We start from the raw sequence: 19,791 nt of genomic DNA on the forward strand, positions 1-19,791 counted from the left end.
TGAGGTGCAATTATACCTGCCAGAAAGCATCCGTTCTCTGATAGATGGTCTTGGTGTTGGCCCCACAGAGTGCTGTCATGATCCAAGGGCTCTGATTTTCTATAAGGTCTATTCTGCGCTTACGGCAAATGCTTTAGAAAGTACTTTGACAAATCAGTACCTGGATCAGCTGCTTTGGGTGTCTCCTGTAGTGACAGTCAGTCAAGCTGGAACAGGGAATCTGGGTCTGGACCTTCATGATTTCCTAGCTGTGCAACCATTTTTCTCAACCCAGTCTTCCTGCACCACTTGGCTGGTCAAAATGTTTCAGGAAAATCTTTAGTATGTTTACTCTGAATATCCTGAAAAACCAGACTGGCTGGACAGCCATCACTGACCAGCCTGAGAGATTTTCCTAGAACTCAGTACAAAAAAAAAATAAATTTCCAAAACACAACACAATTGTAAAGTTCCAGCAGCAATACTCCCCTGAGAAACCTACATTCTTTGCATGTTGCATGGTTTGCTGAAAAGGTCAATGTGCAATTAATTTCCAGATGTTGTAATGCTGAACTAACACCATCCAGGTGTTATATTCAGATGTAATAACATCTGGCAGCGTCTTGATATCATGACCAATTAAATGTTTAACTACCACACAGAATCCTTTCCTACAGTGGATGATCTCTTCTTGGAAGATTAAATCTGATGAGAAATATTTTACTTCCCCTAATCTCTTATCCTTGCTGGTTTTTTAATACATCACTTTGAATTTGTTTTCTCAATGTACCAAGAAAGCAGATGTTAAGACTGTACTTATTTGGGGGGGGGGGGGGGGGGGGTCATTTCAAATGAATCAGGTCACCCCTGCAGCAATAGAGAACCCCCTTTCCAGCCCCACAAACCCCAGTTCCCTGGCTTACTCCAGTCTCTCTGCATGGGGCAGGAGCAATCGCCAGTCGCTCCTGCCTGGCTGCTGTTAGTTGTAAATGATGCCAGCCTCAGTCTGCTGGTGCTGTTGTAACACTTGAGGCAGAAGCAATCCATGGCCTATTCTGCCCTACAAGAAGAAAGCAGGCTTGTGGTAAGTAGATCTAGGAAGGCTGAGTGGAGGAATCCGAGGAGGGTTTTGGGAGGGGATGGCTAGTGGGGGTTTTTTATTGCAATAACGGAGAAACATTTTTTTCAAATACAAATGAAAGCTAACAACTTTGTTTACTTTTTGTTTCATTACCAATGAATGCATATTCCTACTAGAAACTTCTCATGCTGTGCACAGTGAAGAGGCAGAGTTTTTGAATCAACCCATATGATTGCTTCCACTTGTAAAAAAAAGCATGGATTCCCTGTACGTACCCGGATCAGTCCAAACCATGGGTTGAACCTCCTTTCCAGCAGGTGGAGACAGACCAAAACTGAAAGGGTATCCTATATGAGGACAGAGCCTACCCTGCAGCCCTTCAGTATTTGTCTGTCTCCAGCAGGTGGATCAGCTCACCCTTCGGTCTCCTGATTTAGGCTAGTCAGCCTTCTTTTTCTTCTTTTCTTCTTGGATCAAGCAAGTACTTCTTCCTTAGGGATCTTGATTGGATTTCTTTCTATAAAAAAAAAAAAAGTTTAATTTTTAGTCTGTGCAGGAGACTCTTGCCGGACTCAGGGGGGCTTCGCCCTTTGTGCGGAGCATAGCCTGAGTCCGTGATTGCTTCCAGGTGTGGGGACCAAGGCTGGTGGTCCGGTCTTTTGTCTGCCCCCCCCCCCCCCCCCCCCCCCCTCTGGCTGCCTAGGGAGCATAGGGCTCCATTGTTGTGCTCAGTCTGAGTTTAAAAAAAATAAATAAATAAAATACTAAATTATAAGCAAACTTGATTTTTGAGCTTACCTGGGATTTGAATCGGCTGGCTTCACTCCCCTGCCTCCGCTCCTGCCGGCGAGCTGCCAATCCATAGTTAATTTTAACTTTTTTCTTCAGCGCGCGGCTCCACTGAGGATGCCGCGGCCAGCAGCCTGCCTTGCCTGTGGGCAGCCCTTGTTGCGCGAGGGGCTCTGCTCAGCCTGCCTGCCTGGTGAGGAAGGGCCCCTCCTCGGCAGGGCAGGCAAATTCAGCCCGGGGACGGGTTCCCTAGCGCATGGCCAGGCCGTTCCCAGGTCAGCAAAGCCCGGGAACTGTGGCCATCTAGGGTTTTTCTACAGCTCCCGATTCAGAGCTGCCTGGGGCTGGGGAGCCAGTTTTTAGCGATAATTTATTTATTCCCCCCCCCCCCCCCCCCCAGGAAATTTAAAACTCGTTTTTCTTCAGAATTTGTCCTCCTGCATAAATCCTTTTTGGCTAGCTTGCAGGAGGAGGAGGAGGGCTGCCCCCCGCCCCTGCGAAAATTCTGTGCCCCTGCCTATTTGTCCTGCCGTGGAACCTCCGGGATCCATGCGGGTGATCCCGGGGGTGACACCCCCCCCCCCCCCCCCCCATAGTTGCTCCAGTTCTTCCCGATCCCACTTCTGATTTAGCGAGCGCACTCCCACCTTTTTGGAGGGGGACGATCCTAGGGTTCTCCGCATGTTTCAGCGTGAGGAGTTGGAGCCCCTCATCCCTTTTGTCCTCCAGGAGCTAGGGCTGGAGGGGCCCCCTGCGGGATACCCTTACGGCCTCCTTGCCCAAGAATATGGACCCGGTCTTGGTGGGACTCGGGGGGGCCCCAGCAAGCGCTTTTCCTTTTCATCCTATGCACAAATTGCTGCTCTTGTGTGAATGGGAGGCTCCCGAAGCGGGACTCCGGGTGGGGCGGGCTATGGATAAGCTCTACCCCCTCCTGGAGGAATGCTTAGACATGCTGAAAATCCCCACCGTGGATGCCTCGGTTTCTGTGGTCACCAAGCACACCACTCTCCCTGTGGTGGGATCGACTGCTCCGAAGGACGGACAGGACTGCAAGCTCGAGGCCCATATGAAACGAACCTTTGAAATCCTGGGCTCTGGGGGTCCGAGCGACAATCTGCAGTGGGCAGGTCTCAGGTGGGCTCAACAATTACTCAGCACCCAGGACCTCCCGTCTGCAGAGGCGGAGCAGGCTTGAACGTCTGCAAGCCATCATCGCATGTGGGGCTGATGCGCTCTACGACCTCCTCCGTGTCCAGGTGATGGCCTCGGCGGTATCCGCTCGACAGCTCCTCTGGCTACGCAATTGGTCGGCCGATCCGTCCTCCAAGGCACGGCTAGGCACGTTGCCTTTCAAAGGTAAGTTGCTTTTTGGAGAGGACCTTGAGAAGCTTATTGACTCCTTGGGGGAAAATAAGGTTCATAAGCTTCCGGAGGACTATCCGAAACAATCTCGTTCCTTTACACCCTCCCGACCTCTCTTCCGGGGACAGAGGAGGTATACACCCCCGCGGACGAGGTGGCTCCTCTAGGGGTTATTCTTCTCAGTCTCAATATTGGTCTCTGTCCTTTCGTGGGCATCACTCCTTTTGCGAGGGCCAGTCCCAGCGCCCCATCCCAAAGCCTGCCACACAATGAAGTCCAGTCGACCCATTCCTCTGTTCCTTTTCTGGGCAGTCGACTCTCTCTGTTCTTCGAGGAATGGGTCAAAATTACGTCTGACCAGTGGGTCCTCGACATTGTGAGAGATGGTTACGCTTTCGAACTTGTTCGCGACCTACCGGATCTCTTCGTATTCTCCCCATGCGGTCATCTGACGAGGGTTTGCTCTACCGCTTCCCGCTTGAGACTACTGAATCTGGGTGCAGTGGTCCCGGTCCCAAAATCAGAGCACAGCGCAGGCCAGTATTCTATTTACTTCGTGGTTCCCAAGAAGGACGGGGCTTTTCGACAGATCTTAGACCTGAAGAGGGTCAACCGGGCCCTCAAGATCCCACATTTTCGCATGGAAACCTTGCGAGCGGTCATTGCGGCAGTTCGCCCCGGAGAGTTCCTCTCCTCGCTAGATTTGACAGAGGCGTACTTCCATATTCTGATTCACTGCGATTACCAGAAGTATCTTTGCTTCTACATCTTCAACCGGGATTTCCAGTTTCGGGCCCTGCCTTTCGGACTCGAGATCGCACCACGCACCTTCACCAAGGTCATGGTGGTGGTGGCAGCAGCCCTCCACCGGGAAGGAATCCTAGTCCACCCCTATCTGGATGATTGGCTTGTACGGGCCAAGTCTGAGGCTCTTTGCAGACAGGCAGTGGATCGGGTATTAGCTCTCCTTGCATCTCTCGGTTGGATAGTGAATCTCTCCAAGAGCAAGCTTCAGCCCTCCCAGGTGTTAGAGTTCCTGAGAGCCCACTTCGACACTCGCGAAGGCAAAGTATTTCTGCCCCGTACGCGGGTCCTCAAGTTGATCGACCAGGTTCGGAATCTGCTCTCGCTACCTCTTCCAACGGCCTGGGACTAGCTGCAGGTCTTAGGGTCCATGGCTTCCACCATCAACCTAGTTCCCTGGGCTTTTGCTCATATGCGATCATTACAGAAAGCTTTGCTATCCCATTGACAGCTGGTGTCTGAACAGTTCACATAGTCCTCCCTCTTTTGGACTCTACCATTGCTGCCTTGCAGTGGTGGCTTTCGCTTCCTCATCTTCTCCGGGGAATGCCCTTTCAATCTCCACAGTGGACAATAGTAACCACGGACGCTAGTCTCTCGGGCTGGGGTGCGGTCTGCCTGTCCCAGTCCACTCGGGATCTGGTCGCCGGTTCAGACTCGCTGGCACATCAATCGCTTAGAGGCCCAGGCGATGTGTCTGGCTCTGCAGGAGTTTCTGCCCCTGATATGCAGCAAAGCGGTGAGGGTTCTCTCCGACAACTCCACCACCCTGGCTTACATCAACCATCCGGGGGGGCACCCGCAGTCGCCTGGTGGCCCTAGAAGCCAGCCAGCTCTTCGTCTGGGTGGAGCGACATCTGGAGTGCCTGGCGGCCTCTCACATCGCGGGCAAGGAGAATGTTCAGGCCGATTTTTCTCAGTCGTTAAGCGCTCGATCCGGGAGAGTGGGAACTCTCGGAAGAAGCCATGGATCTGATTGTCGACAGGTGGGGTCCCCCTCACCTGGACCTCATGGCGACCTTGCGCAATGCCAAGGCCAATCTGTTCTTCAGCCACTGGAGGGAGCACGGCTCGGAGGGTGTGGATGCTCTGACTCTCCCTTGGCCCACGGACGTCCTTCTGTACGTGTTCCCTCCATGGCCTCTGGTGGGAAAAGTTCTCCGAAGAATAGAACTACATCGAGGGCCAGGACTTCTAGTAGCACCCGAGTGGCCTCGCAGACCATGATTCTCGGATCTCGTCAACCTGGCGACGGACGGACTCCTCCAGCTAGGCCATCTTCCTAGTCTACTTCGGCAGGGGTCCGTATTTTTCGACCAGGCCGATTGCTTTTGTCTAGTGGCCTGGCTTTTGAACAGCGATGCCTGAGGCGTAAGGGCTATAAGGAGGAGGTCATCTCCGCTTTGCTATGAGCCCGGAAGCAGTCTACTTCTCTAGCTTATGTGTGCGTTTGGAAGGTCTTTGAGACTGTTTGTGAGGAGTCGGGTGTCTCAGCGTGCTCTGCCCCAGTCTCGGTTCTTTCTTTTCTTCAGAAGGGTCTCTAAGGGCCTTTCCTTCAGTTCCCTGTGCGTGTAAGTTTCTGCTCTTTGCTCTCTCTTGGGTCGGGTCGAGGGTCATCCCCTAGCGCACCACCTGGACGTGGTTCGGTTCCTGAGGAGAGTCAAACATCTGCGTCCGCCTGCTCGCATCACTTGCCCATTGTGGAGTCTTAATCTGGTCCTCTAGGCCCTCTGTGCTGCCCCGTTCGAACTCCTCCGTCTGGCTACGGTAAAGGACCTCGCGCTCAAAACAGTGTTTTTGTTTTTTTTTCCCTCCCTTGTTTCTATCTCCTCCGCTCAGCGCGTTTCCGAGATCCAAGCATTGTCCTGTCGGGAACCTTTTTTGCGCTTCTCCGATTCAGGTGTTTCCCTCAAGATGGTGCCTTCCTTCTTGCCGAAGGTTGTCTCTACCTTCCATGTCAACCAGTCAGTAGAGCTTCCAGCGTTCTCCCCAGAGGAGATTGCAGGTACTGCTGGGGGCGATCGTCGTAAACTGGATGTCAAACGAGTTCTACTCCAGTATCTTCAGGTCACCAATGACTTTCGGGTCTCGGACCATCTTTTTTGTCCTCTGGAGTGGTCCAATCGGGGTAAACCGGCTTCTAAGACCACTATTGCGCGGTGGTTGAAGGAGGTGATCTCCTCAGCCTATCTTTGCCAAGGTCGGGTGGTCCCGGAGGGCCTAAAGGCTCATTCGTTATGTTCTCAAGCTACTTCTGGGTGGAGAGTCAATCAGTTTCTCCGCAGGGCCGCCACCTGGACGTCTCTGCATACTTTTGATCACCACTACCGTCTGGATGTGCAAGCACCGGTTTTTGGTTCCTTTGGATGACAAGTGCTTCGAGCGGGACTGTCTTGGTCCCACTCGGGATAGGGAAGCTTTGGTACATCCCACAGTCTGGACTGATCCTGGTACATACAGGGAAAGGAAAATTTAGTTCTTACCTGTTAATTTTCGTTCCTGTAGTACCACTGATCAGTCCAGACGCCCTTCCCTGTTTGTCTTTTTCTTTTTTTTTTTATTCTTTATTTATATCCTTTTTTAAATTTACAAGTAAATCAAAACATTTATAAAATATTCAATCTACATTGAAAATTGTTTTAAGGGAACACACAGATTATTATTCATACAATATAACCTTAAGAACTAAATCATAATTTCACTCTCTGGGTCCCAATTACTAAACAATACTGGAGAGCCTATATATAAGCAAGAATTTTAACCAAGAAAAGGGGTACTTCCCTATATATAATACATAACACAGAAGCAGTACAGAGAAGTTAAATAAACTTCCAACTTAATCCTGGTTGGGGGTTCCTTATTCCTCTCTTTGAGTTTTCCGCTCTTCCAAGAATTTCTCTAGGTGTTCAGGATCATAATATATATATTTTACACCCTCCACTCGCAAAGTACATTTGCATGGGAACCTTATCATAACTTGTATTCCAAAAGTTCTAGCTAAGTTTGCTAAAGTTATAAACTTCTTCCTTCTTAGTTGGGTTTCTTTGGCTACATCAGGATAGACCAGGGGTGGGCAAGTCCGGTCCTCGAGGGCTGCAAACCAGTCAGGTTTTCAGGATACCCCTAATGAATATGCATGAAATAGATTTGCATACAACTGAGGCAGTGTGTATGCAGTGTGTAACAGAACTTTGTGGTGTAAATGTAAGGAGTTACCAGACGGAACAATAAATGGAGTGGATTCTGAAACACTGACCAAGTTAAGTTTTGTGTGCACTTATTTTGGACTTTATAATTTATGGAGCAGAGTGCACTACAAGCTCTGGTTCATGGTTGGTTCTATTAAATCTGTAACATTTAATGTATCCTGCACGTCTTGATTTAGAGCCTGATTCCTCTCAGCTAAGAAATAAGCATTAGTAACTAATGGCAAATTTTCTGATGTAAAAGCCAAGATTTCAAGAAAATAGTGCTTTAACTGTTCCCTGGGTGATACTAATCTACATTTAGGAAAGATAACAAACAGTATTTTCTAAATTTTCAACCTTTCTAGATAATATAGTTTTCCCCTTAATTCTACTAGTCTGAACATTTTTTATTGATGTTAACTCTTCTCCTTTTTCCAATGATGCACCATTATTGATAACCAAGGGATTAAGGTTCAACAAAACATTCTGCATTTCTTTTATATTGGTATTCAAATTCACAACATTATTTTGTAGCGCTATTATAGCTTGCCACACCATTTCTAAAGATATATGTTTAGGGTTTCCAGGCCTAGCACTAGGAGTAGAAGATAAAAAAAAATAAGTTTGTTAATTATTGTTTAGCATTGTTCTCAATGGGGGAGAGAGACACCTTCCGTCCAAGTTCTTCTTGTGATCTTCCCGCGGTTTCCACCACAGTCTCTCTGACTCTTAACTCCCCCAGTTGGGGTGTGGATTTATTACTTCCACACCATCCATGCACTACTTCACTCACACCACGATCCTCCCCAAACGTGCTCACCTCAGAAAACGCAGACCGTATGATGAGTGAGCCTGGTTTATTGGTGGCCGAAGTACTCTTGGGTGGAGCAGGTGTTGTTGGAGCTCCGGAACTTAGACTGACTTCTCCCGACAGTGATGGTGCTTGCTTCTCACAAATCACTGTAATGGGACTCTCCGGAGTCAAATTCTCTGTTAATGGGTAAAAGCCTGTTAAAGTTGTTTGTATAGGGCTTGATCTCGCAGGGGTTGAAGCTTCCTGCCTGATTTTGCCCTTCCGTTTTGTATGTGGCATAATAATCAAGTATAACAGAAAAACAGCTAAATGAGATCACATCAAATGTAACTAGAATTCGAGGGAGATCAAAGGAATCTCACACCAGGAGAAAGGATGGGGTCAGCCTTCCGGCCTAAGCCAGACCAAGCCGTTCGCATCTTATGGAGCGCGCGGCTTAGGCAGCGCGCCGACGGCTGCTCAATTTAAACCAGCAGATGCTCCCTACTGACGTCACAAGGGCGGCCTCCTTCCGGGTCCTGGCAATCCGGGTCCCGCAGTTGTTCCGAGGATAATTACCGACCAGGTGAAATCGGGGTTGAGATGTCCCACTCCTCTCCTTCCTCTGGCTCTCCTGTCTGTCTTTTTCTGACTGTCCACTCGAAGTTTATTGCAGATTCAAGGAATTCGATACTTCGTTTTCTACAGAACACTGAGCGATTACACCGGAAGCCTTGGTTGTTCGAGCACCAAGTATATGCAAGAACGCTTAGTTTTACTATGTTTTTTACATTGTTATGCAGTTGCTCACTTGAATGTTTTGGTTACTTGCTTGATCCTATTCTTGTTCTGTTGTTTTCTGCTTTGACAATGGTTATACTGAAGGGCTGCAGGGTAGGCTCTGTCCTCATATAGGATACCCTTTCAGATTTGGTCTGTCTCCACCTGCTGGAAAGGAGGCTCAACCCACAGTCTGGACTGATCCGTGGTACTACAGGAACGAAAATTAACAGGTAAGAACTAATTTTCCTTTCAGAACAAATATTTTTTCTTTTCCAGTTTGGGAAACATTTGGATGTGCTCATTCTAATTGCATGTGTGGGTTTTTTCTTTTTTTTTTTCACTCCATCCTGTGTTTCTAGAAAGTACCCTTGAAAAAAGGACCAACACAAATAACACTCTCGGACCTTCTGAACGTGAAGCTAAAAAAGACTAGATCTACTGAAAAGGTAAAGGCATTATTAAAGAGAGACTGCAGGAACTAAAATATAGAAGGCTGGATTGTACTGTCTATTTGTAGAAACCCTTTTATTTAGGCCTTCCACTAGGAAGATCTGCGCTTTTTTTAACCTGTATGTCGTATTGCTGTTTGCAGAAAGTGCAAGTCTTTTTGAAGGATGTGCATTCAAGTTTTTTCTGAATTTGGTATTCTTATACACCAATTTTTCAGGTATTGCAATCCTTTGCCCTTCTAAGTTGTGTACAGATGACAGTCCAAACATATTGGACTCTGAACAGTACTGAAAATAAAAGAATGAGAGCTGTAGATTTTTAATAAACCATTTTGCTTACTGCACATGCAGTACTCCTGTGCCTCAAAAATTGGTGTATTCATCTTTCATTAAAACTTAAATTCTTGTTCCTAGAACCAATTTGCTTTAAAATAACCATGGCCGATGTTTTTATTTCTTTTTTAATCTTATTTTATCTTTTATCTTTTTATTTGTTTTATCTTTTTAACTGATAATTCAGTTAATTAGATCTAATTAAAATGTATTGATCATCAATATTTCAGTTATATGAAAACTGAAACTGTATAATATGACTGATAAAGAACTTAATATCCTGTAAACTATTTTATTTTGTTTCATGGAAAGTAAATGCACTTTGTTTTTTTTGAAGATGGAATGCCCCAGACGAGGTCATAGTACTCTTGTCACCCTCTCTGACCTCCAAGGAATAAACCTGAAAACCAGATTCCGGTTACCCCAAAAACTCGCTGCTGAAGTTTTAACGTAAGCAATGATGGCTTTCTTAATTATACGAGCAGATTTTTAGCTACTTAAAGAAGTGATGCCTCATTTAGGGTCGCATGCTAGGATCCTTTTTTTTTTTTTTTTTTTCCCCCCTGTCGTGAAGGATGCAAATAGGACCCATTTTTTTTTTTCCATGAATGCAGATCCCTGCAGCCCTTTCTCTATATTATTCCTTGGATCATCAAGTAGAGATCACTTCCAAGGTAGCCAAATGGGGATGAATAGCAGTAGCACGAGTGTATAAGCTGTTCTGTTCTCACTTGTATATTTTAAACACTTTTTATGTGCTATCATTTCTTTTGAAATGTAGAAAAACTACACCCTGTAAAGGTCCACATGATCTTCGAAAACATCTTAAAAAAGTCCATGTAGAAAGGTAAAAGGAGTAACAACCAAAATGAATTAAGAATCGGATGCACTGAATACTGGAATACTAAGTTTGTTTGTGTTTTCTTCTTCACCTCTGTAGAAGCCCAGGTGGGACACCTATTTATGACCGAAACAAGGAAAACGGGACAGGATTGACTCCAATATTGATCCAGGCCCTAAAGCGCAAGTTTCAGGCAATCCTTAATTTACTCTTATTTCTCTTAGCCTTTATGCGATTTGTTTTCAAAGGCCTTTCCCCCACGTATAAACCCATGGAAAGGGCCTGTTAAATGCACGTAAACCTGCATGAGTACAGGCTAACCATGGGTACGCTTATCCACAGTCAGAGGCGCTCCCAGGAAAACTCCATACAATATGAGCAGGTTCAAATGTGGGCAGGTAGTTTGGGAGGAATAATTTTCACCCTTTCCCTTTTAGAAAATAAGTGTAGCCGTTGCATGTATTAGAATTCACGTTTATGTGGCCTCTTAATTTCTCCCAATTGTGGAGATACATTTTTTTTTTCCTCTTTTATATATGTATTGTCTAGTACAGGGATGACTTAACTCCAGTCCTCGAGTGCCACAAACAGGCCAGGTTTTCAGGATATCCACAATGAATATGCATGATAGATTTGCATACAATGGAGGCAGTGCATGCAAATCTTTCTCATGCATATTCATTGTGGATATCCTGAAAACCTGGCCTGATTGTGGCACTCGAGGACTGGAATTCGCCATTCCTGGTCTAGTATCTTTCAGCTTCATTTTATGACCACCTGGGTATTCTGTCTGTTTATATTCCAGTACCAGTAACACTTGCAGAAGGACCAAACTCTGTAACACAACCTTTAACACTGCCCTTTTATTTAGATGTTTCTTGATAGGTTGGCTTTGGCCATATCAATACGAGATAATGGAGAAACCACTCAAGAAAACCATGAGTAAAAATATTTCCTAGCATGTAAACAGACTGACTCAGGACCAATGGGTTATTCTCTCCTGCCAGCAGATAGAGACTGAGCAAGCTGACATCAGTGTGTGTGTGTATACATATATATACAAGCTGCCACCATTGTCATTCTATAATAACTGTTTTTCTTTCGTTACCCTGAAGTTTTTTTTTTGTAATGTAAACTATTGTTATAGTTGCTCCTCTGATTTTAATGTATACTGTTGTTACAAATGTAAACACTTCGGTATATAAAAACTTACAAATAAAATAAATTAAATGTATGTGTGTATGTGTATATATGTGTGTGTGTGTATATATGTGTGTGTGTGTGTATACACACTTATTTATTTATAGCTTTTATATACCGAGGTTCTATTAACAGGATTAATTATCACTACGGTTTACATTACAACCAGCAAAAAAAAAACAGTGACACAGTCTTGTCTTACATAGAACAGGGTAGAGAAACCTGGATATACGCACACAGATATGTGTATGTGTGTCCCATCGTATATATATACACGGCACTAGCAGGGTTTCTTCCTGCCCCCTACGGCCTGGAAGAGGAAGTGGTGTGAAGCAGCCCGCACGGGAAGAAGAGACTATGCTAGTGCGTGCAGCATCGGCCTGAAGAGCAGCACGGCACAGAGCAAAAGAGGGGCAATGTCCACCCCCGCGGCAGATGGGAGTTCAAGCCATCATGGCCTTGAGCAAGAAGTGGAGGAGACTTCTGCTGTCGCTAGTTCGGTGGGGAGAGTGAGTAAGCAAGCATATGTATTTGAGATCATATGTGTGTGTGTGTGTGTCTGTGTTTGTGACAGCATGTATGCAAGTGAGTGATTTGAAAACCTGTTTGTATGAAAAAGTGTGTGATTTGAGATCCTTTGTGAGAGCATGAATGTAAGTTTGACTGAGAACCTGTATACGTAAGTGAGAGAGATCATGTGTATGTATGATTAAGAGCCTGTGTGTATAAGTAAGAGAGAGAACATATGTCTGTGTGTGATTAAGAGCCAGTGAAGGTGAGAGCATGTGAGTGTGTGAATGAGTCTGTGACAGCATGTATGTAAATGTGTGATTAAGAGCCTATATAAGTGAGAGAAAAAAAGCATGTGTATATGTGTGTAATTGAGCCAGTGTGAGAGAGAGAGAGAGCCTGTGTGTGACAGAGGAGAAAGTTACAAGCAAACATTCCTCCTCCTGCGAATTCAAAACACTCTGGGCACCTGGATATCAAATGTTCCTAGGTATGCAGAGCAAAACCTTTTTTTTTCCCGTTGATAGCAGGGCTGAATTAGCCATGCTGTCATGGGAACGGTCATTCAGGGCCTGGGAGGCGGAGCTTCTTCAAGCAGAGGTTAAAGTTTTTGGTCTCTGCGGCTGTGCATGTGTTCCCACGCAGGAAAGTAACGTTCTCCTCAGTCTGTTTTTTTTCCGCACATGGAGCTTTTTCTCCTCAGCGTATTTTTTTTATATCTTAGTGAGAAATGTCCAAAAAACAGAGCAGACCATCCGGATTTAAGCCCTGTCTATGTGGAAAGATCGTGTCCAGTGATATCTGCAATTCTATCACCATAAAGTAGTTCTCAGAACTCATCCAACCTTTCTCCCAAAGGTTGTGTCAAAGTTCCACTTAAACCAGACTATAGAACTACCAACTTTCTTCCCTAAGCCTCACGCTAATGATAGAGAGCGCTTGCTCCACACACTCGACCGTAAACGTGCGTTAGCGTACTACAAGGAACAGACTCAATCCGACTCCCGTATCTCTGTTATTTGTCTCATTCAACCCAAATACACCAGGCTTGCCTGTAGCTAAACGAATCATATCAAACTGGATAGCGCAGTGCATTCAGTTCTGTTATGAAAAACAAATTACCTCTGACTTCCTTTCCCAACGCTCACCAAGTCAAACCGGTAGCTGCATCCATTGCACATCTCAAGAATGTGCAACCAGTGGACATTTGCAAAGCGGCTACATGGTCCTCTCTTCATACCTTCACATCTCACTACTGCCTTGACCAACAAGCAGCTGCTGATGCAAAAGTAGGACAAGCAATCTTGCAATCTCTCAGCTTCACCAAGTTGACTACCACATTAAGTAGATCACGCAAGGACAATGACCCTTCTCAAACTGCGTGATCAGGAGCTTGGGACTCCCATGTCAGCATGGCTAATTCAGCCCTGCTATCAACGGGGGAAAAAGCAAGTTTAGCATAAACGGTGTTTCCGTAGATAGCAGGATGAATTAGCCATGCTGACCCTCCCTCTTCCCTGGTACTCGACCCTTTTATGCTGCTACGCAAAAGCTTAATTACAAATTGAGGAGAATCTGTTACTTTCCTGCGTGGGAACACACACACAGCCACAGAGACCAAAATCTTTAACCTCTGCTTGAAGAAGCTCTGCCTTCCGGGCCCTGAATGACAGTTCCCATGACAGCATAGCTAATTCATCCTGCTATCTACGGAAACACCGTTTACGGTAAGAAAACTTGCTTTTTTTTTTTTTTTTTATAATTTATTTTGTATTCATTTTCATTCTCTCATTCCTACATAAACATATTCTTATGCAACATCTCAATATTACTTTCAAGTAAAAAAATTCTAATACAGAAATCGTTCTTTCCATATTCATCTGATTAGAAATGAAAATAATTTTTTAAACATTTAAAGAAAATGGCACGTAAAAAGAGGCTACAAAAGAAATATGAACAATTACTAACTTATTAGCTCACGTTGTGATATCTGTGAATCATATATTTACTGCATCAAACCTTAACAGCTAAACCATTGGGTGACCATCCAAAAACTTACATAAATCCAACTGGTCGTTAAACACATTTGTTATCCATATAGGTCAAAATACATTTACAAGGATATTTAACAATAAATTTTCCTCCTCTCCTTTCTACTTCAGATTTCATTGATTATAAATTTTTTCCTTCTCTCCTGGGTGGTTCTTGATAGATCAGGATAAATCCAGATCTTTTCACCTTGAAATAATTTTAAACTATTTCGCATAAAGAATCTAAAAACCATATCTCTGTCTGATATCAAGGTAAAAGATACAAATAGTGTTCTCCTTTTCATTACAATGGATTCAGTAGATAATTCCAAAAATTGTGATAAATTCACATTTTCTTCTGGATGTAAATTTTGTTTATTTTCTCTTTTCATCTCTCACAGGTAAATAGTATATTTATTAAAGACAGGTAATAATTCCTTAGGTAATTCCAAGATTTGTGTAATGTGTTTTTTTTTTAACATGTCTACAGCGGAGATAACTTCTAAATAAGGAAAATTCAAAATTCTTAAATCTGAATATTTCCTCAAATTCTTCAGGTTTTCAATTTTAATATTTATATGTTCAAACTCATTATTTCATGTTTCCTCAATTTCCCCAACTCTTGTTGTTTGCTCTATTTTTAATTCTTGGTCATTAATCCTGGTCTCAATCTTTTGGAAATGTTGATTATTCTCCAATGTTAACTTTGTTAAATTTATTATTGCATTCTCTAAATCTTTTAACCCCCCCACAAAGAGTCCAAAGTTATTGCTTTTGGTCTTATCATCTGAGGTATTATTTCCGGAAGTTGTTTGGAAAGATCCTTTCCCTTTGCTGTTAAGTCCCCAATCTGAACCCAAAGATCTTCATCTTCCTCTTCCATAGCACTGGCAGGTTCTCCCGAAGAAGATCCTTTTACCAACTTGGCGGATTTCTCACCAGCAGTTCTTTTATAAACTTTTCTTTTTTACTACATTGAAGTCTGCAGTTCCTCTCTCAGTCCCTCAAGCCCAAATCCCGCTCTGCTTCCTCAACGATCGATCGAGGGAGGGGGTGGGGTGTTTGGTGCGCCGGGACTCTGTGAGATGTCATCAGCCTGCAGATTCGACACCCGCTCTGCATCTTCCTCTGCTGCGGCTCCCTCCACCAGCTTCAAATTCAGTCTGGGCAAAAAGAACTCTATTCTTAGATTTAGATTTATTAGGTTTTATATAACATTACTAAGGACGCTGGTAAGGGGGATGATGTTACTACCTCTCTTACCCTTGCTTTCCTCTTGGTGTGCGGTATTTTTCTTCAATAGGAAAACTTTTCCAGGTAATCAGAATCGGAGTGTTCCTGCCCAGCTCCTCACGTGGCAGCCATCTTGCCCCAGAGCAAAGCATTTTTTATCCTTATTTTTCGTTATCTGCTATTTTGAAATATTTTATTGGTATCTAGAAATTTTTGATATGAGTTTTAAATTATTGAATATTCCGTTCATCAGCTGTTTTGAAATAATCTGTTCATTTTGTTAGTATGGTTTTACTGCTACTGATTTTATATTTCTTGATTTGTTTTATAAGGACTGGTGATGTTTCTCTTTTTCCTTTGTTACACTGCATACAGAGACTCTGGATGTTGCAGTTTCCAGTTCAGTTTTTGTCCACATATTTCTAGTTATGCTTTATGGTCTTTCTTCTTTGTTAGGTGAGGGTCAGCACATGTGATTCAGGTGAGGTTTTCTGCTGGCGTGTAGTTTCTGTGTAGGACTCTATAGCAGCCTGGCCTTTTGCGTTTTCCTAATAGGCGGTGTATTGATGTCTTAAGGCCTGGTGTAATATTTTCAGTGTTGCCTTTTCTTAGGTAAGGTGGTTACTGTTTGAGTACTGGACATTGGTGTTTTGGTATGGGATGTTTACTATTTATGCAATTTCTGTCCAGAGAGAATACTTGTCTATTCCTTCTCATTCTTAACAATAAAAAATACTGTACCTTTTTTTATTTCCGCCATGAATTGTGATGTCGCATGTGTCACACACATGAGCGTGGTCAGTCAAGTGTTAAGATGGGGAAGAGGTTGAGAACCACTGTTCTAACGTGTCAGCACAGTTTGGATGCTCAGGGAGAGTTGTCTTCCTCTGATCTCGCTAAGCCTGTATCCTCCCATCCTGATGATGGTTTGGTTACGGCCTTGTCCAGAGGTACACCAAACCTTGGTACCCCCTTGACTGGCTCCTCCACAGGTGATGGTAGTTCAGTGGACCCTGCTCCAGCCCTGCTAGGTTTGGCCTGGATCCAGCTTTTTTTTTTTTTTTTTTGGGGGGGGTGGAGTTTTTTTCAAGGTTTACAAGCCTTCCTTCAGGTGCAGTCCTCTGCTTTGCCCAATCCTGTCAGGTCGAACCCTCAGCCAGTGGCTCCTTCCTCTTCCAGTCCTGTGATTAAGTGCCGGGGCTCACATTGGTTTGCTGTTCCTGATTCCCTGGAAGATAGGGAAATTCCTCCGGGACTGGAACCATATCAGACCATGTTACGTTCTTTCATAGAGATGAACTGCTGGCCCTGATTTCCCAGACCTTAAAGATGCTGGGTGTTCCTGGTGAAAATTCCATGTCTGAATCAAAGAATTATGTTTTCATTTCCTTGCGTAAAGCCTCTTGTTTTTTCCCTGTTGTGGATACCATTCAGGAATTGATTGATCTTAAATGGGGCGCCCCAGAGGCAAATTTCCAAGGGATTCAGACATTGGAAGGCCTGTGTCCCCTGGATCAGACAGACAGCATTTGCGTTTTCCCAAAGTGGATGTGCTAGTCTATGCCATCTCTAAGCAGACGACTATCCCCGTGGAGGGAGGAGTGGCATTGGAGGATGTGCATGATAGGAGGATTGAGGCTATCCTTAAGCAAGCCTTTGAGGCAGTGGTGATGACTTTACAGATAGCTTCCTGTTTCGCCCTAGTGGCATGATCTTGTCTACTCTGTCAGGAGGTTGATTCTGGAGTGAGTTCGAGTGGTTATAGAACCCGTTGCTGCCTTTTTAGCAGACATAGGCTGCAATTTGGTCTGTACCTTGGCCAGAATGGCTTCGGTGATAGCAGCCAGGCAAACAACTATGGTAGAAAAATTGGTCAGCTAATGCAGCCTCCAAAGTTCCCTGTACGTACCAGGATCAGTCCAGACGGTGGGTTATGTCCCCCATGCAGCAGATGGAGTCAGAACAGACTTCGAGGGACGTCACCACCATGAGCCAGTACACCCTCTGCTGGAGCTCAGTATCTTTCTGACTCCAGCAGGTGAGAGTTGGGGGGGATCCATCAGCTCCCCCAGGGTGACAGGATTTTAGGTTTTCTTTTCTTTCTATTTCTCCCTGTCATCTTCTTTTGAGCTCTTTGGATCAAGTTAAAGTTTAAAAAAAAAAAAAAAAGCTCCAACTTTTTGAGGAGGCATGTCTTTTCTGTCTGCCTTTCTCGGCTTTTACCTTCTCCGTCGGTTGGGGTAAGTTGTTGGGGTTTTCATTTGTCTTTTTGCAGGTTTCTTTTTCTTCCCCAACAGCGTTCACAGTGCCCCGTGGATGCCGGTGGTGCCGGCCTCTCCACGTGTTGGCTGACGGTCCCGCGGCCTATTTTTGCGGGTCTCTTTGTCCCAGGAAGGGGTCTTTTCCGGCGCTGCGGGACTCATTGGGTGGGTTGCGCAGGCCGTTCCTGGCCCCCCCGCGACACTCTTCAGTTTCTTCAGGCGCCCCCCCCCCCCCCTCCCCGAGGCATAGTGCCTGCCTTACCCCGGTGTTTTTTTCATGCCGTGGCCGTTCCGTTGTGCGGCCTGCGGCGAGCCGGTGTCCCGGATCTCGCGGGAGGGGATCTGCGCAAGGTGTCTCCCCGGTGGGGAAGGCACCTCGCAGCCACTCGCCACGTTTTCCTTCCTCCCCTCCCTGTGGCAGGGGTGGCGCGGGCCGGCCACTTCGCCGCCGTTGGCGGGAACGGCGGCCATGTTAGATTCACAGCACGATGCTGCACCGGATTCGGCACAGGAGCGGAGGGAATTTCGGGAGGTCTCTCCCCCGAATTTATCCCCGGAGGGGGGATTGTCAGCCTCTGAGCCCTCAGAGGTCCCCTCCTCAGGGCCCCCTCCCAGCTTGCCACGTTTTTCCCCAGAATTCATTCTTCTCATGCATAGCGCGTATTTGCAGGGGCTGGGGCCCCCGGGGGTCTCCCCCCAGGCCCCCCACCGACCAAGACCCCTAGGGTCTCCTCTGCTCCTCATGTTACGCCCCCCGACCTGGTGGGTTCGGTGTCAGGGGCCCCTGGGCCGCTTCCTCGCCTACGGACTGCCCTGGGGGGTACGGGAGCGGCTTCGCCATCGGGGGGGGGGGGGAGTCTCCCCGGAGCCATCGGATCCTGCGCAGTCGGATCTGCCGTCCGAAGGGGACGACCCGCTGGCGCTCCGCATTTTCCAGAGGGATGAGCTGAATGATCTGATTCCACAGATCCTCCTGGAACTGGACCTTGATCCTCCGCCGGCTCAGATTGCACCCGCAGTCGCCACCTCGTCCAGGAAGGGGGACCCGGTCCTCGCCGCGCTTCGCCCTAGACCTCGGGCTTTCCCCATCCATGATTCTTTTCTGCAGCTGCTCACCAGGGAGTGGAATACTCCTGAAGCCTCGTTGAAAGTCACGCGGGCCATGGAGAAATTGTACCCGCTACCGGAAGATTTCTTGGATCTCATTAAGGTTCCCAAGGTGGACTCTGCTGTTTCGGCGGTTACCAAGAGGACGACAATCCCGGTCATGGGCGGCACGGCCCTGCGGGATACCCAGGATCGAAAGCTGGAAGTCTTCCTGAAGAGGGTTTTTGAAGTCTCCGCCTTGGGAATGCGGGCCGTTATGTGTACCTCGCTGACGCAGAGAGCCAGCCTTCGGTGGGTTCAGCAACTACTCACCTCCCAGTCTCTGCCTCCGGAGGAGACCGCACAGGCAGACCGCTTGGAGTCCGCCATAGCCTACGGGGCTGATGCTCTTTATGATCTCTTCCGAGTTCTGGCGCGGTCCATGGTATCTGTGGTGGCGGCCAGACTGCTTCTCTGGCTGTGCAATTGGGTGGCGGATGCCTCCTCCAAGTCAAGCTTGGGCTCCTTGCCGTTCCGGGGCAAGTTTCTTTTTGGAGATGACTTGGATCAACTCATCAAGTTTCTGGGGGAGAATGCAGTCCACAGGCTTCCTGAAGATCGACATCGGCCTTCCCGGTCATTTGCTTCTGCTCGAACCAGAGCGCTATAGGTCTTACAGGCAGTCTGGGATTCGCACAGGCTCCTCCAGACCCCAGTCCTGGCCGCGGTCCTTTCGTGGGCGTAGGCCCACGCGTGACGGATCAGGGCAGGGTAACCCCCCGCCAAAGTCTACCTAATGATGCCAGATTCGCCCACTCCCCCACTCCCAGGATAGGGGGTCGGCTGGCGGAATTCTACGAGGAGTGGGTATGTATATCCGCAGACCAGTGGGTCCTGGACACTATAAGGAACAGCTACGCCTTGGAGTTTGTCCGCCCTCCAAAGGACCGGTTCCTCTTCTCCCCCTGTGGCTCGGACTTCAAGAGGGCGGCAGTGCAACAAACCATGGATCGGCTGCAGAGCATAGGGGCCATTTCCGCCATCCCCTTCGGCGAGGTGGGTTTGG

General features: G+C 46.5%; 1 protein-coding gene across 7 annotated transcripts in view; it reads left to right on the top strand.

The window, feature by feature from the left end:
* Positions 1-19,791, top strand: part of PRR11 (proline rich 11) — a 61,801-nt gene that overhangs the window by 31,014 nt on the left and 10,996 nt on the right. For 5 of the 7 annotated variants that reach the window (XM_029611483.1, XM_029611484.1, XM_029611488.1 and 2 more), the window contains exons 6-9: positions 9,142-9,228; positions 9,902-10,014; positions 10,346-10,411; positions 10,505-10,598. In XM_029611483.1, the coding sequence (XP_029467343.1) occupies positions 9,142-9,228; positions 9,902-10,014; positions 10,346-10,411; positions 10,505-10,598 (360 nt within the window). The remainder of the gene's footprint in view (positions 1-9,141; positions 9,229-9,901; positions 10,015-10,345; positions 10,412-10,504; positions 10,599-19,791) is intronic. The other 2 variants (XM_029611485.1, XM_029611486.1) reach the window with 1 other exon arrangement.

Source organism: Rhinatrema bivittatum, chromosome 8 (assembly GCF_901001135.1).
Source record: "Rhinatrema bivittatum chromosome 8, aRhiBiv1.1, whole genome shotgun sequence".
NCBI classification, from domain to species: Eukaryota; Metazoa; Chordata; class Amphibia; order Gymnophiona; family Rhinatrematidae; genus Rhinatrema; species Rhinatrema bivittatum.